We start from the raw sequence: 26,663 nt of genomic DNA, 5'->3' as shown, positions 1-26,663 counted from the left end.
TCCTTCATCTGTTCTCACTCACGGGTTCCTCTCTCTCTTTCTGTTTTGCTGTGCTAAGTCACTCAGTCATGTCCGACTCTTTGCGACCCTGTGGATGGCAGCCCACCAGGCCCCTCTGTCCATGGGATTCTCCAGGCATGAGCGCTGGAGTGTGTTGCCATGCCCTCCTCCAGGGAATCTTCCTGACCCAGGGATTCAACCTGCGTCTCTTGCATCTCCTGTATCTGCAGGCGGATTCTTTATGACTAGCTCCACCTAGGGAGCCTCAGGAGAGTCTGCTGCTGCTGCTAAGTTGCTTCAGTCATGTCCGACTCTGCGCGACCCCATAGACAGCAGCCCACCAGGCTCCACTGTCCCTGGGATTCTCCAGGCAAGAACACTGGAGTGGGTTGCCATTTCCTTCTCCAATGCATGAAAGTGAAAAGTGAAAGTGAAGTCGCTCAGTCGTGTCCAACTCTTAGTGACCCCATGGACTGTATAGCCTACCAGGCTCCTCCGTCCATGGGATTCTCCAGGCAAGAGTACTGGAGTGGGCTGCCATTGCTTTCTCCAGCAGGGGAGTCTGCTGCTGCTAAGTCACTTCAGTCGTGTCTGACTCTGTGCGACCCCATAGACAGCAGCCCACCAGGCTCTGCTGTCCCTGGGATTCTCCAGGCAAGAATACTGGAGTGGGTTGCCATTTCCTTCTCCAATGCATGAAAGTGAAAAGTGAAAGTGAAGTTGCTCAGTCGCGTCTGACTCTTCAAGACCCTATGGACGTCTAGGTGTCTACAAATGGCTGAGGCTGATTCTTATGTTGAAAGTTGCCTGAAGGTCTTCCCTGGTGGTCCTTTCAATGCAGGGGTACAGGTTCGATCCCTGGTCCAGGTGCTAAGATCCCACATGCCTCCTGGCCAAAAAATAAAACAGAGACAATATTGTAGTGAAGTTAATAAAAACTTAAAAAATGGTCCACATCAGAAAAATCTTGAAAAAAAAAAAGTTGCCTACAGCCAGCCCTAACCCTCGTCTCTTCTGACGCTGATTGTGACGAGTCCGCTTCCTCCTCCTCTTTCCCGTTTCTCTCTCTCCTTCTGTCTTCTGTTTCTCATTCTCCGCCCTGTTCCCTCTTTCCCTGGCCTTCCTGGCGGCTGACCTCCCCTCCACCGACGGGAGGAGCGGCCTCAGGGAGGCGCCCTCGCTGCCCGAGGGTCACCGTGCTGGGGTGGAGGGCTGTTCCTGTTGTACCTCGTATGTCCCGGTCCCCGACCCATGTGTCCTCTTGGCTATTTGGCGTTTATGGCACCTAGGCGAGTGAGACTGCCCGTCCCTAGGCAGCTGTCAGGCTAGTGGGTAAGGAGACCAATACCCACGCGGAGTAGTGCGTACAGAAAATAGCGCCTCGGAAGATGGGGTGCTCCGGGGTTCACGGAGGAGGAGGAGCAGGCTCCCGATAGTATAAGGGCTCCTTGTCAAGACCCCAAGCGGTCTGTGTGTTTAACATCCTTCCTCTGCAGTCGGGGGCTTCCCGGGTGGCACCAGTGGTAAGGAACCTGCCTGCTGATATACGAGATAGAAGAGATTCGGGTTCGATCCCTGGGTTGGGAAGATGCCCCTGGAGGAGGGCATGGCAACCCACCCCAGTATACTAGCCTGGGAAGTCCCGTAGACAGGAGCCTGGCGGGCCACAGTCCACGGGGTTGTGGAGAGTTGGACGCAACCGAGCACACACGCGCCTCTTTTAGTTACAGCTGTGACTGTTCATTTCCCTGAAGCCCTGCACCCTTCCATCACCCAGGGCTCTGTGGGATTAACGGAAGCACTTTTCACCCTGTTGGCCATGCTGACCTAGCCTGGCTGCGGAAGAGAGGGCCTCCCTCCCCGGGCTCTGCCTGGCCCTTGGGTCCATGTTGCCCCATGCTGGGAGTGAGTCCACGGAGGACCTTCAGCTTCCACAGCCACTTGCATGACCGTGTTGACTGAGTGGTTATTAGGAGGCAGATGTGCATTCCCTTAACCAGCAAAACTGCCAGAGTAGGGAGTTAGGTGGAAGGGACAATATAGTTTTCTGGTGGGAGTGTATTCTTTCTCCCCTACCATTATCGGGGAGAATTAGGGTTAAATAAAAACTGATAGAATGAGCTCCTTGGGGATTTTTAAAAATCTCAGATGGAACTTGATTAGCAGTAGAAGGCTTATGCTGGCGTGGGATGCTCACTTCCATGGATGAATTGAAATCTGTAATTGGTTTTTTTGGCCTGTCTTTCTTTAAATGTGATACCCCAGATCTGACAGTGACTATATTAGGGATAACTTTGCCTGTAGAATGAAATGCTGTCAAGGTGAAAGTATGTTTGGAAGTAGCTTTTTGTGAAAACAAGGAGACAAATCCAGAGATGAACAGTATTTTCTGGTGGTTACCCCGGAACCTGTTCTTTGGGCTTTAATAGTTTTGATCTGCTTGTTAGAGCGGCTCCGTACTGGCTGTGCTGACAGCATCTTGGAGGAATTGCTTCAAAGTTGGAATCATCAGCTTATGCTCGTTCTCGGAATGTTCGTCCCCTTTGGCTCAGTGTGCCGACTTGATGATAAAGGCACATGGGGACTTGCTGTTTCACTGGTAACCATCCCCGTGTCGGTGTGAATCCTGCAGGGACGTCTGTCTGAGCGGGGCGTTGCTGATGGAATTGTTTTTCTGTTCATTTCACAGAACATCTGATCCAATTCATGACCATGGGGGATATGAAGACGCCCGACTTTGACGACCTGCTGGCAGCGTTCGACATCCCCGACATGGTCGACCCGAAAGCAGCCATTGAGTCTGCCCACGACGACCAGGAGAGCCACATCAAGCAGGGCGCCCCAGCGGACGACGACGCGCACGCGCCATCCTCCTCGGACGTGGGCGTCAGTGTCATCGTGAAGAACGTCCGCAGCATCGACTCCTCGGACGGCGCCGAGAAGGACGGCCACAACCCCCCCGGCAACGGCCTGCACAACGGCTTCCTGACGGCCTCCTCTCTCGACACGTACGGCAAGGAAGGGTCGAAGTCCCTGAAGGGAGACGTGCCTACCTCAGAGGTGACCTTAAAGGACTCGGCCTTCAGCCAGTTCAGCCCCATCTCCAGCGCGGAGGAGTTTGATGACGACGAGAAGATAGAGGTGGACGACCCCCCGGACAAGGAGGACCCGCGCGCAGGCTTCAGAGCGAACGTGCTGGCGGGCTCGGGCCCCCAGCAGGACTACGACAAGCTGAAGGCACTCGGGGGAGAGGGTGTGAGCAAGGCTGGCGTCCCGGTGCCGGGTGGCCTTGAGAAAAGCAAAGTTGTCAAGAGGGAGACGGAGACAAATTCTCTAAACCTGAGCGTTTACGAACCTTTTAAAGTCAGAAAGATGGAGGATAAGCTGAAGGAGAGCTCTGAAAAGGTGCTGGAGAACAGGGTCCACGAGGGGAAGCTGGGCTCCGAGAAGAACGATGCTGGCCTTGGTGGCACAGCGCCGTCGTCGGGGCCAAGCCGTCCTCCAAGCTCTCTTCCTGCATCGCCGCGATCGCGGCGCTCAGTGCAAAAAAAGCCGCCTCCGACTCCTCTAAAGAGCCGGCGACCAACTCCCGGGAGTCCTCTCCGTTACCGAAGGACGTCAATGACAGCCCTCGAGCCACCGAGAAGTCTCCCGAACCCCAGAGCCTCATCGACGGGACGAAGAAAGCGTCCCTTAAGCAGCCGGACAGTCCCCGGAGCGTTTCCAGCGAAAACAGTAGCAAGGGGTCGCCAGCCTCCCCCGCGGGGTCAACACCAGCAATCCCCAAAGTTCGCATCAAGACCATCAAGACGTCTTCCGGGGAGATCAAGAGGACGGTGACGCGGGTGCTGCCCGAGGTGGAGCTCGAGGGGGTCAGGAAGCCCTCGGAGCAGGCGGGGCCCGTGGTGGCCTCGATGACCTCGCTCCTGTCGTCCCCTGCCCCGGCTGCCGTGCTCGCCTCCCCGCCCCGGGCGCCCCTGCAGTCCGCTGTGGTCGCCAACGCCGTGGCGCCTGCCGAGCTGACCCCCAAGCAGGTCACCATCAAGCCCGTGGCGACTGCCTTCCTCCCGGTGTCGGCCGTGAAGACGGCCGGCTCCCAAGTCATCAACCTGAAGCTGGCCAACAACACAACGGTCAAGGCCACGGTCATCTCCGCCGCCTCCGTGCAGAGCGCCAGCAGCGCCATCATCAAAGCCGCCAACGCCATCCAGCAGCAGACCGTGGTGGTGCCGGCCTCCAGCCTGGCCAACGCCAAACTCGTGCCAAAGACTGTGCACCTCGCCAACCTTAACCTCCTGCCTCAGGGCGCCCAGGCCACCTCCGAGCTCCGCCAGGTGCTGACGAAACCGCAGCAGCAGATCAAGCAGGCGATAATCAGTGCCGCAGCCTCGCAGCCGCCCAAGAAGGTGTCGAGGGTGCAGGTGGTGTCGTCCCTGCAGAGCTCCGTGGTGGAGGCTTTCAACAAGGTGCTGAGCAGCGTCAACCCAGTCCCAGTTTACGTCCCCAACCTCAGCCCCCCCGCCAGCGCGGGCATCACCCTGCCGACCCGCGGCTACAAGTGCTTGGAGTGCGGGGACTCCTTCGCCCTGGAGAAGAGCCTGAGCCAGCACTATGACAGGCGCAGCGTGCGCATCGAAGTCACCTGCAACCACTGCACCAAGAACCTGGTGTTTTACAACAAGTGCAGCCTGCTGTCGCACGCCCGCGGGCACAAGGAGAAGGGCGTGGTGATGCAGTGCTCGCACCTCATCTTGAAGCCGGTGCCGGCGGATCAGATGATTGTTTCCCCGTCAAGCAATACCCCCGCCGCGGCGTCCAGCCTCCCCAGCTCCGCGGGAGCCGGCGCGCACACGGTCACCAAAATCCAGCCTGGCATCACCGGGACGGTCATCTCGGCCCCCTCCAGCACGCCCATCAGCCCCGCCATGCCCCTGGACGAAGACCCCTCCAGGCTCTGCAGGCATAGCCTCAAGTGCTTGGAGTGTAACGAGGTCTTCCAGGACGAGACGTCGCTGGCCACCCATTTCCAGCAGGCTGCAGATACGAGCGGACAAGTAGAGTATCATTTACCTTTCGGTGTTTCGGTGATGAATTTGTCGTAGAAGTGAGCGCTCTATCCGACGCCCCTGATTTCGGGGTGGGAGCTCAGCTAGACGGGGGTCTGGCTGTGAGTGTCCGTGTATACGTGTACACACGCGCGTGAGAGAGCGAGGAGTGTTTTCACGGAGCAGTGTTCAAATGTGACTCTTCCGTAGAAGTCAGTTTGGGGAGCCGAGGATTCTTTTAGACAGATAGAAACTACCTGTGTACTAGTTGAGCTATGGCATCTTAGATTTAGGGCAGGTAGAGGCGGCCTTAATTGTTGGGTCACTGGCATTTATGTCAGAAGTCTGAGCTCTGACAAGTGATAGTGTTGTGACATTGTATTGAGTGTTGCAGTCAGGCCGATCCCCAGTGACGCCTTTATTAGCGACCATCTGGGGATTTAAAAAATTCCTGTCATCGTTTATAATTACTGTCTTTTATAGTTAAACACACCCGGTCGGTACCCACTTTTAAGGCATTTCTGCTTAATGTTGGTCTAGTATGTTTAGTAACATTCTCCACTGCAGTGAATTTAAGCTACAAATGGAAAATGCATCTCCGTTTAAATAGAATACCTCTGTGTTTGTGGCATTTTTCTTTTTGTTTTTGTGGTGACATGTAGGTCGGTGTTGGCGAGATGCATTTCACAGTGGGCATTGGCTAGCGATTTTCCCTCTGTTTGCTTCTGTCCATGACGCAGCTTCTGGGCAGTCATTAAATGTGTTTTACTCTAAATATATGATACCTGCCATCTGGAAGTCACCGGGCCTGTTGCATGGAATTCACTCACGCTAAAGAGAGAGAGCGCGGGATTCATTGTCCAAACCGGAAACTTGTAAATTTGGGAGGAGCCCCAGTTTGAGCTGATACACTCTTGCTTTTGAAGCCCCAGTGGAAAACTGACCTTTTCCTCTGTTTGTCTCCACTATCTCATTTACGAGGTTTATACTGTGGTTCAGACTTCCGGTCCTGTCAACCACGATCAGTTCCGAGGTCAACGACTGAGCTAAGTTCTTTTTTTTTTTTTTTTCCCATTTATTTTTATTAGCTGGAGGCTAATTACTTTACATCATTACAGTAGTTTTTGTCATACATTGAAATGAATTAGCCATGTATTTACATGTATTCCCCATCCCGGTCCCCCCTCCCACCTCCCTCTCCACCAGATCCCTCTGGGTCTTCCCAGTGCACCAGGCCCGAGCACTTGTCTCATGCACCCAACCTGGGCTGGTGATCTGTTTCACCCTAGATAATATACATGTTTCAATGCTGTTCTCTTGAAACATATTAATAGGATTTGAGTTTGGGGAACAAAAGATGAAGCATGCCTCAGTGATTCCCCCCCTCCCCCGGACGTTCAGCTGAGTGGAAGTGGAGATGATAAAGCATTTCAGGAGCACTCTCGCAGGGAGGACGCTGGATGCTGTGTGTTTGGTTGTCTCTGACAGTGACCTACTCAGAGAGCGACACTGGTTCAGGAAGGAGTGATGGCTGGCAGGACCCCCAGTGCATCCTGGAGACAGGGCCTAGGTCCCATCTGGGTCCCTCTTCTCTTTTCACCATTTCATCAAAGAGGCCGTCTTCTCTCTGCATCTTAAGAGGATGCAGTTTAAAAACAGAGCGGTTTCCGCGGCTCCGTGTGTTGTGGATGGTGGAGTACGCCCTGATTCCGGTGCAGGGCACAGTCGGCTGGCGGGGCTGGCTCAGGGCGGTCCACTCCCTTCCGAGGCGGGAGGAGGCCGCAGGCAGCTCGGGATTTTCCTTCTTCCCTGGCTTCCCCTCGTTTCTGGTTTCTGTGTAACCACATAGGCTCAGGAACCAGCCCGGGTCGGGGAAGCCCTCCCTCGGGGAGGGGGCGGGCGGGGTCGCCCGGCCGGGTGTGTGCGTCAGGGGGCGGGATGTGGCAAGGTGCCCGGCTGCCCCCCGGGCCCTGAGCAGGGCTCAGGGCAGGACCTGCCTCAGCTCCTGAGCCAGGCCACCCCATCCTGGCTCCTTCCTCGGACTCTGCCAAGCCAGGGTCCCCTCCGCCCACCGCCCCTTCCCCGAGCAGAGCGTCCTGTTGAGGGAACTCCGACCGCCTGCAGATGCACCTCACCCCCTTCACCACGGCCCGGGGTCTGCACACCCAGAGGCAGCCTGGTCTCTTAAGCGGCCTCGCTAGCCTGGGCCCTGGGGTGTGCAGCAGCTCCCCTTCGTGAGCTCCATCAGCTGCCCCCCAAGGCCCCCAGCATCCTCCCCGCAACCCGGGAGGTCCAGGCAGCCCCGCGGCTCCTGCTCAACCAGCCTCAGCGCAGCGGTGGGAGGCAGGGCTGAAGACAGCTAGAACAAGAGAGGAAGGAGAAAAGTTCCTCATTTCATCTTCAGTTTGCTGTTCCCACGACCACTGGCCGTGGTTTACAGTTGGTGAACTTAAATTTGAGCAAGGGCAGAAGTCCACCTGGATAAATTGTTGCCTGCAGGAGAAGGGCACCCACAACTCTTGGTTCAACTTCTGAATTTTGGAAGAAGATCCAAAGGAGAAGCTCAAGTCCAGTCTTTCCTGAGTGCTTCTGTCCACGCCCCCTCCTGTCTCTCCATCGGCCTCCCCATTTCTTGGTAACTCATGGGTGAACGGAGCCAGAGGTGGCCGCATCCCTCCCCCAGGGCGGGACCTGTGCAGGGTGGACTCCCTAGGTCTGCAGAGGGATCTCAGAATTACTATGTCACAGGGCTCCCCAGCCTCTGCAATCTCATGCCCGATGATCTGAGGTGGGCCTGATGTAAGAGCAATAGAAAGAAAGTGCACCGTAAACATGATACACTCGAATCATCCTGAAACCATCGCTCTGGCCCGTGAAACACTTATTTTCCACGAAACTGGTCCCTTGTGCCAAAACGATCGGGGACCGCTGCATCCTCCAGCAGACTCCTACACTGACCCCAGTTCGCCTGGACTCAGGAGGTTAAAGGGCGTGACCTCAGGGCCCTGGGCTCCTGTCTATGCGTGCAGTCAGCAGACCTGGAGAGAGGTGTGTTGGGTCCCTGGCGCCGGGTATTCCTTCCCCGCCTGCCTCCTGTACTCGCTTTCTCCTGCCCACCGCCTACTTACAGTTGCCACGGTAACTGAAACAGCTTAGCTGTTAATGCTGACCGTCCCTGTGCTCCTGCCTTGAGTCTTCTCCAGTCATTTTGTTTTTGAATTAAACTTCATTTCGAGATGATTGTGGATTCACAGGAGAGAGTACAGAGGGATCCTGTGTACCCTTCGCCCGTTTTCCCCAGGGGCAGCCTCTTGCAGAGTAACTATTAAGCAGTGTGAGTCTGGGCTGTTGACTCGCATGGTGTCAACACGGAGAACCTTGCCGTGACCACAGGGATCGTTCACACTGCCTTTTTATTTATCGTGATTACTGTCTTTTTGTTTGGCTGTGCTGGGTGTGTGTCACAGCGTGAGGGCTTCAGAGTGCTTGGGCTCAGGAGTCTGGCACCTGGCTTTTGTTGCCCTGTGGCATTTGGGATCTTAGTTCCCTACCCGGGGATCGAACAGGTGTTTCCTGCATTGGAAGGCAGATTCTTAGCCCCTGAGTTGCCAGGGAAGTTCCATACTGGCTTTTTAGAGCCACAGCCACCTTCCTCCCACCCCTACCTCATTCTTAACCCTTAGGAACCACTGGTTTCTTCTCCATTTCTATAATTTTGTCATTTCAGGGATGTTATAAAAATGGAGCCCTACCACATGTAGCCTTTGAGATTGACTTTTTTCACTCGGCATCATTCCTTGGAGATCCATCCAAGTGGCTGGATGCATCATTGGTTTGTTCCTTTCTGTTGCTGGGTGTTATTCATCGTATGTTCGTGCCCAAGGTGCTTACCCCATCCAGTCACTGAAGGAGGTCTTCATTGCTCCCAGTTTGGGGCTGTTATGAATAAAGCTGCCACAGACACTTGTCTGCGGGCTTTTGTGTGAACATCAGTTGTCACCTCTCAGGGAGGAGACTCCTTTGTGTGCTGGGCTGTGGGTGGTTGCATATTTGTGTTATTAACAAATTCTTCTCCACCGTGGCTCAAGAGCAGCATATGAATGACCTGGTTTCTCCACCCTCGGCAGCATTTGGTGGCAGCGTCATTCATCTTCACCATCTGGACAAGTGCGCAGTGATCTCCTGGGGTTTTCACAGTCCCAGTAGCTGTGTAGTTGTGATGTCCTGGGGTTTTCACCATCTCGATAGGTGTGTAGTGATGTCTTGTGGTTTTAGTTTGTGTTTTCTCCATAGCAAATGATGTCGAACATCTTTTTAAGTTTATTTGCCGTCTGTATATCCTGTTTGGTGAAACGTCTCTTCCTGTCTTTTGCCCATTTTCTGATTTGTTTTCATTGTTGCGTGTTACGAGTTCTTGGTCTGTTTTAGGCATCGGTCCTTTGTTATGTGGTTGCCAGCCTTTTCTCCCGGTCTGGGACTTGACTCTTCATCTCATTAGGTCTTTGACAGAGTAAATGTTTTTAATTTTGACAAAGTCCCATTTATCAGTTTTCTCTTTTATGTCTTGCGCTTTTGGCATCATGGGTAAGAACTCTTTGCTCTAGATTCTGAAAACCTTTTTTTTTTTCCTGAAAACCTTCTTTTATGTTTTTTTCTGAAGATGTTTTTATGATTTGTATTTAAGTCTGTGATCCATTTGGGTTACTTTTTGTATAATTTGTGAGACTTACGTTGAGATTTCTTTTCCCCACACATGTCCTTTTTCTCTGGTACGGTGGTGCTAGTAATAAAGAATCCGCCTGCTGATGCGGTAGACTGGAGACGCGGGTGCCATCCCTGGGTCAGGACGATCCCCTGGAGGAGGGCATGGCAACCCACTCCAGTGTTCCTGCCTGGAGAATCCCACGGACAGAGGTTAGTCACTAAGTTGTGTCCGACTCTCGCGACCCCATGGACTGTATGTAGCCTGTCCGGCTCTCCTGTCCATGGGATTCTCCAGGCAAGGATGCTGGAGCGGGTGCCTGGTGGGCTGCCCTCATAGGGTTACACAGAGTTTGGACACAACCGAAGCGCCTTGGCACATGTTTGCCCGAAAGGCTGTTTCTCCTCCATTGAGTTGCCGTTTTTGTGCTTTGTCAGATGTCATTCAGGCCTGTTTGTGGGTGCTTGTTGGAACCCAGTCAAGTATCTCTCTTTCTGTCCGTGTGACACTCCCTCTCACCCTGCACGTTACACGCTCTGGCTCTGGAGGCTTGGCCTGCGTGTCGTGGGGTAAAGGAAGGCTTGATGGCATTCGCTGAAACCTGCCTTGCCAGTTGCTCCTCCTCTTGCGCATGCTGTGTGGGCGGTCTCTCCACAGCAGTGATGGCCTTGAGTGCTGCCTCACCGTTAACCCGCCCTGTGCTCCACGAACCCCCGGCAGGCCTCTGCCAAGAGATGGGTGGGCATCTGTGGTTTAGCTCCAGACCCTCTTCACTCTGTGTCCCGCTGCCCCCAGTCTGGATCCCAGCCAGGACCCCAGGGCACGTCAGGCCCTGCCTGCATCTGTTGGCCCTTCCGAGGAGGGCAAGCCCCCAGGCCGGGGTGTGAGATGGAGAATCTAGGTGGACCATCCCCTTCCCAGTCACCCTGAACCTTGTGGTGCAATAGAAAGGGGGCACCCGGCACTTTGAACACTGGTGCAGCTGCCCCGGGGGCGGGCCTGGTCGCTCTGTCGTGTCCGACTCTGGACCCCATGGACTGCAGCCCGCCAGGCTCCTCTGTCCATGGGATTCTCCAGGCAAGAAGCTGGAGCGGGTTGTCATTTCCTGCTCGAGCGATCTTCCCGACTCAGGGATATAACCTGCCTCAGGGCAGGAGGACAGAAGGAGTGAGAGGGGGTTGGAGAAGCTTCCCTCTGCTCCGTGAAGTAGTGAAGAGCCCACAACCGTAGTTTTAATAATGGAAAACTACGTGCCCTGGAATGTCATTGCTTCTCCTCTCGGTAAAACAGCAGTTAAATTTAGCCGAGTACAGACTGGAAGCACATATCATAGCCTCTGAATCGGTGACATCAGTCTTCTGCCTGCAGACTCTGCATCACCAGTAGAGTCAGAGGGCGTTGTGTCCTTCCCCTTTTATTTTACAGTTGAGGAAACAAATGCCCAGTTAGTGGCCGACTCAGGACTCAGGGCAGGGTTTCTTCCTGCTAGTTGTTCTCTGGTTTCTCACGCTGACACAGAAGCAGAGAGCTTTATAGTCGCACCGTAGGAGCCTCGTGAGAATAAACTCCCGGGTTTATATCCACGCTGAGGGCTTCCCTGGCGGCTTGGTGGTAAAGCATCTGCCTGCAGTGCAGGAGACCCGGCTTCAGTCCCTGGGTCGGGAAGATCCCCCGGAGAAGGGAATGGCCACCCACTCCAGGGTTCTTGCCTGGAGAATCCCATGGGCAGAGGAGCCTGGCGAGCTACAGTCCATAGTGTCCCAGAGAGTCAGATGCGACTGAGCGACTCACAATGTCACATCCACACTGGGGCTTCCCGAGTGGCTCAGGAGTAGAAAGCATCCCCCTGCCAGTGCAGGAGCCGCAGGAGCTGATGGTTCAACCCCTGGGCTGGGCAGATCCCCTGGAGGGAGAAATGGCAGCCCAGTCCAGCCTTCCTGCCTGGGAAATCCCATGGGCAGAGGAAGCTGGTGGGCTATGGCCCATGGGGTTGCAAAGGGTTGGACTCGACTGGACACAGGCAGAATTAGATCTTGGCTCTCACCTGCCACGTATCCACGATAGCTTCAAGAATGCAGATGAAGGTGACTTACCTGCAGTGGTCCTTATTTTTAGGGGTTGCTGATTCAGTTTAGGTTAAGGGACATTATGGGCGTCGTACAACCTGGTGCAATGTACCAGGTACAATGTGCCTGGTGTATTAAATGATCTACAGCAGCCCCCACCAGTTCGTTTGTAGTGGTATCTGCTCAAGCAGCTTCTTCAGGAAACCACGGAGCCCACCTCAGTTCCCTCGCCCACCCACAACATCACTATTAGCTTGGTTTTGGGTCCTGCTCTCCTAAATGTTAAGGCAGTGGCAACCCACTCCAGTACTCTCGCCTGGAAAATCCCATGGACGGAGGAGCCTGGTGGGCTGCAGTCTATGGGGTCGCTAAGAGTCGGACACAACTGAGCGACTTCACTTTCACTTTTCACTTTCATGCATTGGAGAAGGAAATGGCAACCCACTCCAGTGTTCTTGCCTGGAGAATCCCAGGGACGGGCGGAGCCTGGTGGGCTGCTGTCTATGGGGTCGCACAGAGTCAGACACGACTGAAGCGACTTAGCAGCAGCAGCAGCAGCTCCTAAATGTTTAATTTTAATTTTGGTCAGGGTAGTCCTGACCCAGTTTCTATTTTAAGGTCATCAACTGTTAATTTATCTGTCTTTGTGAGTGACTGTCATCCGAGTAGATTATATAAGTTGACCATACTGCTCTCTGAAAATGGCTCATTTCACTCTCAGCTCTTATTGGGCCTTTGAATGCAGGGTGGTTTGGGGACAGGAGCACCCCTGGCCGCTGGCCTTGTGCACAGAGGCGTATACAGCTGTCTCTGCCGTGATGCTCACCCTGTGCTCCTTCCGTCTAAGTGGGGTCGGAAATGAAACGCTTTGTCCGTGCTCCCATCGTGAGAGTGGGGGGGAGTGACAGGCGGAAAGCCTGCTGGTGTACCTTTATTATTGTTGTTATTGCTGTTTGGTGATTATATTGTAGATGGACTGGTGCACCTTTATTATTGTTGTTATTGCTGCTTGGTGATTATATTGTAGATGGAAGACTATGAAACTGCTGTTAATGAGGCAGAAGCAGTGTCCTTAGCGTCTGGGCTGACTGTGAAGGTGACACTGTTCTGCCCTGGGGCTCACGCTGTCACAGGTGTTTGGTCTCCTTGAAGCGGAAGCTTCAGGAGCTGCTGAGATCACTCACATTTCCTTGGCCTTCCTCATCTCCCCCCTTCTACATTTCCCAGGCTGCCTTTCTTCCCCTAAAATATGAACTGAAACACATAGAATTATGTCCCTCAAATAATTTTGCGGGACTTGTTGTGCTCAGTATACTTTTACTCAAAGATTTTACTTTAAATATTTTTAACAATCTGCTCAAATAATTCCTCATGATGCAAAGAGGATGTCAAGCCCTAAGGCTGTCTGCATCCTCACCAGGCCTCCCCGTGCGTCCTCTTTCCCCTGCATCAGCCATTGATTTCTGGGCCAGGCTTGGGCACAGGAGGTGCAATACTGGTAGTCATCACATATGATTGCGATTACCTTTCAGCTTTTAATTTCTCCTGTTAGCTGACTGCTGAAAAGTAGTATTTCACTTTCTAAAGGTAGCAGTTCTCTGAGCAAACGAATCTGCCCCAGACTGAAAATCAGCTGCATATTACCTGAGTATCGCAAATGTTTTTCATGTTCCAGATGACATCAGTAAACTGTCAGAGACACCTGAAAATGTGTAATGCTTTCTCTTCGGCTGTTTTCTGTTCCAGAGACAGACACTGTCACGTTAACCTGCTTTATCCTCTAGTGAGTGTTCTCAGCTTGTATAGAAGAGTTAGAGTTTTGAGAGACATTTTTGTTTTCTTTGGTTTAAACCAACAAAACAAGAACAGTCAGATCGTCACAGACCACAAAGAGATCCTGGCCCGGCCCGACGCCCGCACGCTTCCCCCAGTCCAGAGAGAGTGTCATTGCAGAGTCCCCGGGAGCCCAGAGAAGCGAATGGCGTTCGCTCTGCTTCGTCTGCGCTGTGAAAATCCAGCAGCTCCGTTTCAGGAGGCAGAGGGGACCTGTTGCCTAAAACAAGGACAGCGGATGAACCTGGAGGGAGGAGCTTCCCTGGCGACTCAGTGGGCAAGATCCGCCCGCCGGTGCAGGAGGCGGGGGTTCGATGCCCGATCCGGGAGGGTCCCACCTGCTGCTGAGCAGCTCCGCCCATGTGCTGCGGCCGCGGACCTGGGCTTGAGAGGCCACCGCAGTGAGAGCAGCGCCCGCGCAGCCCAACATAAATCAATCAATATTTTAAAAATCGGAGGGGAACGGTTGGGCAGACGGTGTCACGTGAGTTTAAGACTGTGGCTCTCACCCAGGTGTCCAGGAGAGAAGGTCTGCAGCCCAGGCGGCTGGCTGCTTCTGCACACGGAGTGGGTGGAGCGGGAGCCGGGAAGCAGAGAGCCGCGGGAGTCCGCTGGGGGCCCTCCCTCCCTTCCAGGAGCTGGATTCCTCCACTGCAGGGGTCGGCCCGCGGCTCCCCCGCTTGCTTGTCTGCCCAGAGTTGGTGAGGAGCCTCAGCCAGTGGGAACACCCGAGGGCAGGTTCCTGTGGCTGGTCAGTGGCCGGCGGGGCAGGGACCACCACCTGGCCCTGCGGAGCCCCGGGGACCACGGTGCAGTGTGAAGGGGACACTTCCTCCCTTCACTGATCGTGAGACAGGTCGCTATCGAAATGTGGGTGTGTAGGTGACCTCCTCACTCTAAAACGTTTTCCCTCGTCTCTGCAGCCAGAGATTTCGGTCATAAAGAGCACCTTAATTCATAAAGCCTCGTCTCGAATAATGCTGATACTTATTTTAGTTCGTCTTGCTAGCAGGAAAGCCCTTTCACCCACAGTGCCTGACTATATAGTTACACACACTGTGATAGCTACAAGCATCTGATAGGGGAGCGTGTTAAAGTAACTCGTGAATTTTATGTGTACTGTTAAGGGTACCTGGTAACATCTTGATGGGGGATACATGAAAATTCGTTTTGGCTTTAAGGGAATACATGCTCTGTCTCCTTTTAAGATATTCTCTTATTTTTGTTGCTGTCTTTCCCTATAATAAAACCGTGTCACTGTGGATGGAAGACCTGCTGTGGACTGGGGTGGGGGGTTGCCTGTGATCGCGGCCACGGCCGTCTGTCAGCCTTGCAATGGGTCAGAGCCCAGTTCAGACCCTGGTTCCTCCACCTGAGAGCTCTGGGCCCCTGGCAAGTTTCTTAACTCCACCACACCTCCTCTCCTCACCTGTGAAGTGGAGATAATGCCATCTACTTCATAGATTTTTATGAGAATCAAATGAGATGATGTATGTAAGTCGTCTATTTAAAGGATCCAGTTGACCACTTGGTTCACAGTGGAATGGGCTCAATGCATAGGGTAAAAATAAAATGCTTTGACTTGAGTGTAGAAAACACTTATTTTATTCCCAGTAAGTGCAGGACATTCTGAGATGCCTGTGGAAAGGCAGAGGTTACAATTCACTGCCTGGGATTAATAACCGTGTGGTAAAGTAAATAGAAACCTTTAATTCAAAGAAACAGTTGATTACCTGTGATAAAGTAGAGGTCACCAGGATTTGTTACTTAATGCATCTGTGGATTGGTTTTCATTGGCTGTGGCTTGTTTTAATCTTTGGAATATGTATTATTAGAAAAGGAATGCTATTTTAAAGTGATGCTTAACCTCGTCAAAGCTGCCTGTAATGTTCTTATTGTGTGACTGCAATAAACATTTTATGGGATCAAATTTGTACTTTAGTCCTTTCAGGAGAGAACCAAGAAAGAATTTTCAAGTGAGTTTCTGATTTTCCTTAGTTTTCCTTAGAAGCTGAGACCTTAATTTGCTTGATTTAGAAGCTAAAAGAATAAAAAGTCTGTTTTAAAATGTCTTAATTCTGTTGTCAGTATAAAAGATTGGTTCACTTTTAACTACAGTATATATATATATATTTTTCAAACTGAGACTTTTCTTTTGAGACTTTTCTTTAACTGACTTTAATAAAAATTATACATTTTAGAAGATAGTAGATACTTGTTTCATGAATGTCCAAATAGTATCAAACACATTCTAACTTTGGAATGATATTAAGTCCTCCGTCTATACTTACAGTAAGTTTTTTTGTGTTTTAAAAACCTGCCATGTTTAGTGCTTATATCTAAAGGGATGAACAACATGTAACCTGTTTCAGTTTTTCCTTGTTAGTTAATGGTGTAGAGGCCTTCCCAAGGAGGATTTTGGTCTCCGTTTTAGTTTGTATGTGATTAGATTTTAAGGTCTGGAGGTCCCGATTTAATATCTGAATTTATGTATCCGAACGTGATCTGTTGGTTTTAATCATAAATCGTATAATGGTCAGCTCATCCATTTAAAGACCAGATCATGTGCAAAAAAGAAGAGCCGACTGCTGTGGCCATTCTTTTGTATTCGTGTATTTCATGTCGCAAATACTGATAACTGAAGTGGCCAAAACAGAAAACTGGGTTAGCCACTAATTAATTTTTATTATTTTGAAGAAAGTTACTGAGTTCTGGGAACTCTGACTACTGTCAAGATAGATGCCCATAAATTTGCACTTTAATTACTCATTAGATTTGTTAACTTACTTTATAAGAATACCTCTTCTTTGCACTAAAAAAAAAATGTGTGAAAGTAACAAAATTGGAACTCTACCAGAAGCTAACCTTCCCTTTACACCACACTTTGGGGATGAGCCTGACTTTATCAAACATATTATTTATGTTTAACGGGGTAAGGCGTTTTATCTCGACCATTTAACTTTTTTAAGTTTGCCTTTTCTTTGGGCTTATAATTAATGATTGCAGTGTTTGCAATGACTGATGTATACTTACTTTGAGGTCTAACCAAGCTTCTCTGCATATTAGAAAGTACTTCGTAGGACCAATCGTATCTCCCCCTCTGGTTTGTTTAGAAGACTTGCACTGTCTGCCAGATGCTGCTCCCCAACCAGTGCAGTTACGCCTCCCACCAGCGGATCCATCAGCACAAGTCTCCCTACACCTGCCCCGAGTGCGGCGCCATCTGCAGGTCCGTGCACTTCCAGACCCACGTCACCAAGAACTGCCTGCACTACACGCGCAGAGTGGGTTTCCGGTCAGTATGTCCTTCATTTCCGGGCGCGTGAAGCCTGTGCAGGGTTCTGAGTGGTCCGTGCTCAGCATTTTCATTTTCTTACAGGTGATACCTTGATCAACAGATCCTCTGGGAACCTCGCTCATTCGTACGGGGGGGTGTCTCTGTTTGAATCCTTTCATGTGGGGTTGACGCTGGTCCACGCCAAGCCCAGGGTAAAGGGGGCCCCTCCTGCCAGGCAAAAGTGGGCATGTGGCAAAGCTTGGCTTTGATCGACTGTCGGGAGCCTCTGTCCTTTCTGCCCCCTTTTTAGCAGACTTTCGTTGTCATGCTGCCTACATTTTAACCCCTGTAAGAATACGGTGCATTTCTGCACCTCTGAGTACTTTTCTCATTAAAACAGAAAGGGTGACTTTTCTCTTGTGTTGAAGGCCGGGTCGTATCAACACATCCTTTCTTACAGTCGCTCCCTGTGGAGGAGCCCCCCACCCAGGTCGTCTTCTTGATTCCTCCTTCTCTGTCTTTGGACGCAGGCTCCTCCCGCGTCTCTGCTCATCTTCACTGTGACCCTGTCCCTGCCCCCTTAGATCTTCAGATGTGTCTTTTACAACATCCAACAAATCCAAATGTTAGCCTAATAATGCGTGGTGGTGCATTTGAACTTGATCCTCCACTTTGTGACCTTCTGCATTCTGATTAAGTGGAGGTCCACCAAGAAAGCATGTCACTGATACACGGTGTCTTTGTTAATAGAAGTGTTACTGTATTGTGGGCTTATTTTGAGACTTTAGTTACCAGGTACTGTTAATGTTAGACTGCTAATACACAATTTTTTTTTTAAAGTTGTAACACAGTTCTGATGTTTTATCAAAATGAAGGCTAGTTGGTGTTGATTTAACAGTTTTACTTCAGTTAAATTTAGTTCATGGTGTCATCAGTTACTTGGTGGTTCTGTCCATTTCTCTAACAATGAGACTTACTTCACGTTTTTATCTCATCCCTCCAAACCTGTGATGTGCAGGCGTTTCATAGATTGAGACACACCTAATAGACAGCCTTTGGTTTGGAAATTTTAAAAAACAGAGGTTTTTTTTGTGCCAGTTCTGCTGTTCATTGTGTGGTAATGCATGTGTTCTCTGTGCCTTGGTGCCCTGTCTATTAAAGTGGTGTGATGTTTTTTTACCTCCTTCCCCGTGGGTATGTTACAGAGTAAGATTAGAGGGTGATCCAGAAGCATGCACATTGCTTAAGAGGGATGCATCACATTGATGCTGCAGAATTCACAACACAATGACACTTTCGTTCTTATCCCGTATTTGGAAACTTTTATTACTGAATTCTTTGTTTAATATAGAAGGCAGTTCTGCACTCTTTATGAGTGCAGTTCCTTCAATGGATGCCAATTTCCTCAGACATTTAGAGTTGGTTTTTCTGATATAATGAAAGTAAACTTAAATTGGAATGAATAAAAGAAGTGAGACTCCCATAATTCTAGCTATTCCTGGTATCTTTCCTAAATTAAAACAAAAGCTCTGTCGGCAGGCTCACAGTAATTAACACAGTTGGAAAAGCCCATCCCTTACTTTTTTCTCCCCCCTTGTTCACGGCATTGCCTAAATTTGGCACTTTGAATTTTTACTAAAATTTCTATTTAGCATAGTTTTTTTCCCTTGCACTTGAGGGTTACAAGAGCTATAAAAACACTATGTGTGTCTGTCCTGAAATTTTGTTCATGTTTATACCTCTTTAGGTAATAGAACAAAATCTGACCTTAGTTGTTTTCCTGTCGTTTCAAGTAACGGCTCACCTTAGTTGTTTTTCTGTTGTTTCAAGTAACAGCTCGGTCTACTATTTGGCTGGGATTTAGCAGCCCCCTTGACCTTGTACGTTTTCTTCTTCTCCTTTCCTTTTTGGCTTTTTAGTTTCCCCATTTTTTTTTTTTTTTTAATTTATTTTCAGCCAGAGGAGTGTCTCCAGCGCAGCTCCAGCCTGAGTGTGTCTCTTCCACGTGCTCTCTCCCTGATCATACCGCCGTCTCCCAGTTATCACAGGGTCACCTCTAGCTTCTGGTCGATTTGGTAAAAGTCAAGTATAGTATTTCTCTGAATTTTCCCTCTTCTCGATCCACCGAATCTGCATCTGGAAGAGGGAATTATAGGATTGTATACTGTAAGCATTTTATTATGTTTTTAATTTTAAAAATGAAGAAAAACTTGACTGGCATCTAGAACACAAAGGGCTTCAGCTACGTTAAACATTTATTAGTAGGCTAGATTTTTAGTAGTGTTAGGGTGCTGTAGGAACCTTTCCAATTCTCCTTCTATTTTTCAACCTTATTTACATTCCTCTTTGGCCCCTGTTGCCCATGAATCTTTTTTTCCACTTGCAGACAGATATTTTACAACTTTCTCTGAAGTTCTTTTAAATTTTTTAACTTTCTTTCCTCATATTAAGGAGGGCTTTCCCTTGGTTTCCATGAAGCCCTTTGGACCAGGCTTTAGCCACTTCCTTCATCAGCTGTCGATTCTCTAGCCTTTTGTTGGCTTTCTTAGGGGATGAATCTTCCTCTCACTCCAGGAGACTTCAGAGAATTAGCCCTTCCTTGGTGTTTTGCCCTTCGCCTATCACCTTTGTACTCTTGCTAGGAAAAAAATTTTGTTTATGATTCCTGATGTAGCATGTGCTTCTGTTTAATAGTTAGCAACCCATCTGTTTTTGTTTTAGGTGATCTTCTTTCATAAGAATTACGAGCTTCTAGGTTTGGGAAGCACTAAATTATCTAGTCCAGCTCTTCTCATTTAACAAGAGAGAAACCGGCCCAGAGAGGATCGGTAACCTGTTCCAGACAGGCCAAGTTCATGTTCGCTCAAGATCGCTTCAGTGTGGCTGGGTGGCTTTTTTGCCTGAAATTGCAGTTCAGGTGGATAAGACCGAGGGGCTTTCCTTATTCTCCTAGTGTTATTTAATGCTGTGTATATATATGTGTGTAACATATACGTATTTGTTTATTATATATACTGCTGAACAGGATGCTTCCAGTCACTTGAAATGCTATGGCATTAATTAGGATTTTTATGAAACGCTCACATAGCTTACCTAACAAGGCACACTCGATAGAACATGCGTAATTCAGAGCGTGCCGCTCGGAGTGACTTGGATAGCCGCTCCCTGAACTCGGAGGGAACTTCTCGGACAGAAGCACCTTAGGTTCAGTCCCGTCTGCAGCCCTCCTCCTCCAGGTCAGCCTCTCACCTTCACGCCCAGGACACAGCTGCCAGGGGTACGAAAGGCCTGTCCTTGCAGACCCTTGTGGGTCAGCAAGGAGACCACCCTCGAATAATCTTCAGGGGTGAGCCGACAAAGACGCCTGAGTGATAAATGGGTGGACTCTGAGTGGTCCTGGGAGTCCCTCCATGAGAAGGATGTGGCTGGGGAAAGTGTCTCTATTCTTCTTGTGAAGTTTGTTTCTGGAGGACTAGATTTGAGTGAGGAGTGGGCTAACCATCAAATTATCATTCAAGAAGAGGTGAGCTCGAGAGGCCATTTACAGGGGGAGGCTTGTCTTTTCGCAGTTTATCATTCACGTCATTTCTTAAACAAATGTCGTGTGCTTAAATGGCATTTCCAGGAGACAAATGCACTAGGCGATCGGCCTTCTCTACAGTAGCCCCCAGGTACGTTCACCACCTTGGGGTGAATAGGACGCTGGTTGTGGCTTCGGGCTGGTACTCATTTGTCCCTCTGGGTCCCTCTCTCGCTGGCATGTAGTATCAGGTGGCGAAGAATTCTTCCAGCGGATCTTGGGGATGGGTGAGAACCTCAGAATCTAGCACGTGGTCATCCACTCAAAGTTGGAAGTCGTAGGGTCTTGCCATGCTCCTGGCCTTAACATGGCCTCATGCTCCATCGGTCCCACCGCAGTTCTGGAGTCTGGATGTTTGTGCCTAGAAACTTTATAAAAGATGCTCAAAAAAATAGTCCCTCGGAGTTTCATTTTTCTTTTTCCTGATCTTCCTTCTCAAATATATGAAGATAAATTGATCTCTTGTACATGGAAGAAACCCCACACGTTTAAAAAAAATACAAAAAACCTAGAAGGGCTATTTCCAATATGTCCATGTGACCCAGTTTTGCAGTTAAGTCACACAGGTCTGACGGGCTCGTGCTGACGCCCGTGTGTTTGTTTCTGACAGGTGTGTGCACTGCAATGTCGTGTACTCTGACGTGGCCGCACTGAAGTCTCACATTCAAGGCTCTCACTGTGAAGTCTTCTACAAGTGTCCTATCTGCCCAATGGCGTTCAAGTCTGCCCCAAGTACACACTCCCATGCCTACACGCAGCATCCTGGCATCAAGATAGGAGAACCAAAGTAAGTCATGCTGGCTCTCGACGTTTACTCCCCTCCTTTCTCAGGAATGTAGCGGAGGTGGGAGTTCGGTGGGGTAACACTTTAAGACGTGAAAGATGACGCCGCTGTGCAAGTCTGATGCTCTGTCAAGGACAGCTTATAACTCCCTACAGCTTTCATCGCTGTCCAGGGTGAGGTCTCTGTCCAAAAATGTCGCTGACTGTTCATGCTCTTGTTACCAGTTTTTGCTAAACATGTGAACATTGACCGATTTTGTTCTTTTAAGATGATTTTTCCTAGGTTCTCAGAAGCCTTAAAAAAACTGTCAGCTTTTCGGTTTTCATAGTTTCTTTTTTCATCTGATACACTTTTCACAGTACCCTTTTTTTAGAAGATGAAGTCGACTGAAGACCCTGGTTCCTGAACTTAATTTCATGGCCAATATAAGTCTTGGATTAGTAAAAGTAAATTTCATTTTTTGCCTTAATTTCCATCTTCCTTGTGTCAGGGTTTACCTCGTGGAGTCTTTAATCCTGCAGTGGATTAGTTGTAGCTGGTGGCCTGCCGTGGCGGCAGCCTGGCAGAGAGGACAGAGTGGGGGCCCTGGGGTCAGAATCCTGCTGCCCCCTGCCAGCGGGGTGACCGTGACCGCACCCCAACCCCAGCAAAGTGAGGGTCACACGTCCGTCCCAGGGTTTACCGGAGATGAAGTGGAGTGATGCGTTTAGAATGCCTACACGAGGCCCCTCTGCCCAGCGCGTGGGGGGCCCCCAGCCTCCGCTCCCCTGCCGCCTTGCTTACCCGGCCCCGGGTCCGATGGCCAGGCTGACGGCAGTGTCTTCCTGTGTGGTTCGTGGCCATGCATAATTCGATAATTATGTGTGGCTAGAGCTGCTGCCTCAAACCTATTGCTGTGTTTTTGTCTGAACCTATAATCAGGGGAGTATTAGGGGAGATGTGAGTACATGCCATATTGTATATGTTTGGTTTTTCACATGGCATTTAGTTTGGGGGAAGTGTTCGTGGCTCAACATGATAGAAATGACACTGTTCACTAAAAAACTATGAGAAAACGGAGCTTTATTCTAGTCGGACCTTCAGCTGTAATCTTTGTAGGTCTTCAGAATGAACACGTTACGAATTAGGGGATCCACACACAACTTGGTGTCTTGACTGTGAAGACAGACATTAGTGATTTTTAGTTAAACAGCCTTCAGTCACGGTCACGGTCACGGTCGTGAGGCTTTTGGGCACTAGCATAGTCTCCCTCCACCCCCCACTCCATAAATACAGTTTCTGACTTGGTTTTTTAATTCAAACAAATAAAACTTTATTCACTGGAATGGGTGTGAAGCCTGGGAACAATCACTGTTACCTGGGAATACAGCACAGCACATGATTAAAATAAGCTAAAATAATACTCCTCAAATTTGCGTAATGTGTAGGGAAAAAGTTATTCCAATATTTTCTTAGAAAAAAAATTTTCTAAGTCTTTAACAAGTGCAAGTCCAAATATAGGCTTTAACAACTGAGTTTTTTTTTTTTAAAACTGAGTTTTAAACTATAGAACAAGTTCACAAGTGAAGAACGGCAGAACTCGCAGATCAGCGGGTCAGTGAGCCTGGCCGGCACCCTGGGCTCCGGGGCCTGTGGTCCGTCACCCGCCCCCCCAAGGCCGAGAGCCCCCCTTCACTACACTGCCCTGCCGGAAGCTGGTTGGCCCGCGTTTGACCAGGAAGCTTTCTTTCAACATTAGATCCCTGTTCTGTTCAATTTGTTGTCAGTCACTCAGTCGTGTCCGACTCTGTGTGACCCCGTGGACTGTAGCCTGCCAGGCTCCTCCGTCCATGGGATTCTCCAGGCAAGAATACTGGCGTGGGTAGCCATTTCCTCCTCTAGAGGATCTTCCCGACCCAGGGGTCAAACCCGGGTCTCCTGCACTGCAGGTGGATTCTTTACCACTGAGTCACTGTTTTAAGTTAGCCCCACATTAAGTGAGTAGAACCTCATGTGTGAAACCTCCCAGTGGTATTTGGCTAACAGATGGTTTTATGCAAATAGCCAATATTATGCAAATAGCTTATGTTAATTTTTGAAGATCAATATAAAAATCCCCACCCCACGTTTTCTTTAGAGACTATATGCAAGTCTGAGAATGAACCTGTGAAGACCTGCACCTCAGCTTGAAAAGCGCGGCATAGGATTTTTATTTCAAGTGTTTGAGTAGTGCCCATTACGTGCAGGTAGCATCCCAGTGCTTCATTTCTTGTTTACCTGTGTGTGGTCAGGCACTTTTCCCTGCCATGTCAAAGGGAACTTTGAACACCCTTTCATCTTTTCTGGATAATCTTGAGATCATTGTGAATGTCCGCTGCTAAACTTTTACCGTGATACATTCAGTGACTTTTTTTTAATATCTTCCTCCATGGCCGAATAACCAGCAGTTTTTGGGCCGCAGAGTCCTTCTCTTTGCCGCTTCTAACTGCATGCAAGTCGAGAAACGAGAACTTCAGAGTGAAGAGCTGGGTGAGAGACAGAGCTTGGAAACAGGTTGCCAGGACATAAAGCCACGCACACTGTCATCACGGCATGGTGGAGGGCTTTGGTTCAGATGAAGGCAGATCTGGAGAACCGGCCTGGGGTTTACGAGGCAGCACGCAGATTCCCTGGCCTCTGAGCCATATGTGAGGGCCGTGGTGCAGCCCCCCGGGACAGGCGTGGGCACATACCGTGCTTTGTACCTGGCTGGACCCCTCGTGGCCGTGGAGGCTCTTGGCCGGGGTTTTGCGCTTGGAACCCTTTCAGTATTCCCATGCTTTTAGGTGCTGCGCTCTGTCCTGACCTGAGGGTGGGTGTTTAGACTTACTCTTTCTTTCTTTCCCTCCTCCTCCTCTCCTCTCCGCTCCCGCTGTTCTAGTCCAGTTCTCCTGCTGTTCACTCAGGCTCACGTTTGGGGCCAAGTCACACTTGCGCAGGTTCCGCTTTCAGAGTCCCGCCCCTGCCAGCCGCATGCCCCGGGGCCGTGCCCGTGTAGGCGCCGCGTCTGTGCGGACCGCTCTCCGGCCCTGAGCGCCCTCCCTGCTCCCTGCCCGCAGGTCTCCCCGTGGTTCCTCCCTGTCTGTCCTTGGCCAGTCGTCTGTGTTCACGGTCCAGCTGTGTGTCTGTGAGGCTCGTGGCACCCTTATTTGGGCTTTTCTGATATTAGCACCTGTTCATTAATTTTGTGATCATCTCTCTCCTACAGAAAAGTTGGAAGAGCACTGTGGAGAACGCAGGTGTCCCCTCACCCACGTCCCCCAGCTGTTAGCGTGTCCAACACTTGGTTCATTCTTTCATCTTTTCTCTCTGTATCTCTCCCTCTCTTCCTCCCACTTAGGAGCAGTGGGGCCTCATGGCATAAATGTTTGGGTGTGTTCTGATGCTTCTCCCAAGAAGGACACTCGTGTACTTTACCACCATCTAGTCTCCCAGCATGGGTTTACATTTTACCATCCAGTTCATAGATCCATGAAAATTTCTCCAACTGTGAGATGGTATCTTTTTTTCTCCCGTTTCTTTCTTCCCGGTACAGAACCTCGTCCGGGAGCTCACTCTGCACTCAGTTGTCCGGCGCCCCTCCATCTGGAGCAGTTGCTCAGGCTTTTCTGCTCACATCCTGCAGGGGATTTCAGCCTCGTGTTCTTTCTTTTCTTCTACCTTTTGGCCACGCAGTGTGGCATGTGGGGTCTTAGTTCCCTGACCAGGGACTGAACCCAAGCCCCCTGCATTGGAAGCATGGAGTCTGAACCCCTGGACGGCCAGGGAAGCCCCGGCCCCGTGTCCCAAAGATGACCGTCCTTCCCGCTCCGTCCCGCGCTCTCATGGACTTAGGGTGCATCCTCTGGCAGGAATCTTCTCTTCACACCTTCGGGGCTGCTCCCTGCACGCCCGTCCCTCTGGGGATGCTCGTCTCCATCCTCTGGTCTACCTGGCGGTGCCCACATGCCTGCCTGTGGGGTCACTGTTGCCCCTGGATATTTGTTAGTGGCTTATGAGGTGCATTCCAGCAACCTGTTCCTCAGAAGAATAGATTATGTCCGAGGTGAATAGATTATGTCCTGTTTTCTACTTTCTTTGCAGTTCAGTGAAGGCAACAAAGCAAAACAAAACTGGGAAGGCATGCAGCACAGATAAAAGCAAGCCATGCCATTTTTCATGAAGCAGTTATTGCTGAAAATGTAGCAAGAGTCCTGAGAAAAATTTTTAGCCTAGCTAGTAAATCTTAGTTCTTTTCTTGAGACTATTCTTTTTTTTCATTTTGCTAGGTGCTAATTTAAGAAAGATCAGGAAGTATAAGCAGGCAAAACAGTTATAAGAATAGGTTAAATAAATAAATAGGGGTATTAGCATCCAGCTGATATGATGACAGTTGCATGCTGATTCTTTCCTGTGCCCCTTTTTAAAGATGTGAGCCTGTCCTCCATGCTGTCGTCTTACCTGTTTTCTTTAAAATTTGCGTGAAGATCATTCCATGTCATTGGTATATGTCTGCATCATAATTTTTTTTTTTTTTAAAATTCATACATTATTGCTCTTGTTTATCTGCTTATACTGGATGTTGGGGTTCTTTCCAGCTGTCCGCTATTTCAGACAGTGGGGAAATGCTCATAACTGACAGATATTAATGTGTCACTCTTGCGCTGATGATGAAGTCCTGTAAACCACGTCTGATGTTAAAAAAGTACCCCCTTCTCCAAGTCAGGGATGCTCGTGCTCTGCCAGGGTAGCTGACGTGTCAGGATCTTCTAAAATCACATGCCACTCACACCCATTACATTTATAAATCTCACGTGGAAAAAGAGGGAAAAAAATCTGTAGTTTTTGGGCAGAGAAATACAGAGTGTGGTCCAAAGGTGCATGAGAAGCGCTCTCTCGCAAAGACCCTGTGAGGACAGACAGGTGGTTTCCAGGGGAAGGGCATCCCTTCTGTTACCTGTCCTGCAGAAATAGCAAGGAAACCTCACATATTCCTTTCTCGTCGGATTCACGGCTCGGGCCAGGGTTTCTCTGCTGTTTCCTCCGCTGCCCTTTGGAGTTCTCTGTGCAAGTGCTCCTGGCTCTTCAGAGGAGGCACCGGCATCCCCAGGGCCCCTTCTCAGGGCCAGGACAGCCGTGTTGGAAAATGGGGACCCCCTGAGTGTCCCAGAGAACTCCCGGAGCTGAAGGCTGGAAGTGAGGCATCTGGGTCCTTGCATTCTCCCAGACCCCGCCTTCCCACCCGCTCAGAGGCCAGCGGAAAGTATGGATGGACGAAGGGACTGTCCAGAAGGTTCAGAGCCACTGAACTCACATAAGGAGGCTCCTTAGTAGTCACATACTAGGTAGGGAAATGGTTTGTAGCAGACAGTGATTATT

The 26,663-nt window shown here is 50.1% G+C and overlaps 1 protein-coding gene across 1 annotated transcript in view; it reads left to right on the top strand.

The window, feature by feature from the left end:
- ZNF532 (zinc finger protein 532) overlaps positions 1–26,663 on the top strand; it is a 115,124-nt gene that overhangs the window by 50,436 nt on the left and 38,025 nt on the right. Inside the window, 4 exon segments of the mRNA XM_070452448.1 lie at positions 2,690–3,486; positions 3,489–5,054; positions 16,760–16,941; positions 21,114–21,290. Of these exon segments, the coding sequence (XP_070308549.1) occupies positions 2,707–3,486; positions 3,489–5,054; positions 16,760–16,941; positions 21,114–21,290 (2,705 nt within the window). The 5' untranslated portion in view covers positions 2,690–2,706.

This window comes from Odocoileus virginianus, chromosome 22, assembly GCF_023699985.2.
Source record: "Odocoileus virginianus isolate 20LAN1187 ecotype Illinois chromosome 22, Ovbor_1.2, whole genome shotgun sequence".
NCBI lineage: Eukaryota > Metazoa > Chordata > Mammalia > Artiodactyla > Cervidae > Odocoileus > Odocoileus virginianus.
Note: the sequence above shows the minus strand (reverse complement) of the source record. Positions and strands in the feature narration are given on the sequence as shown.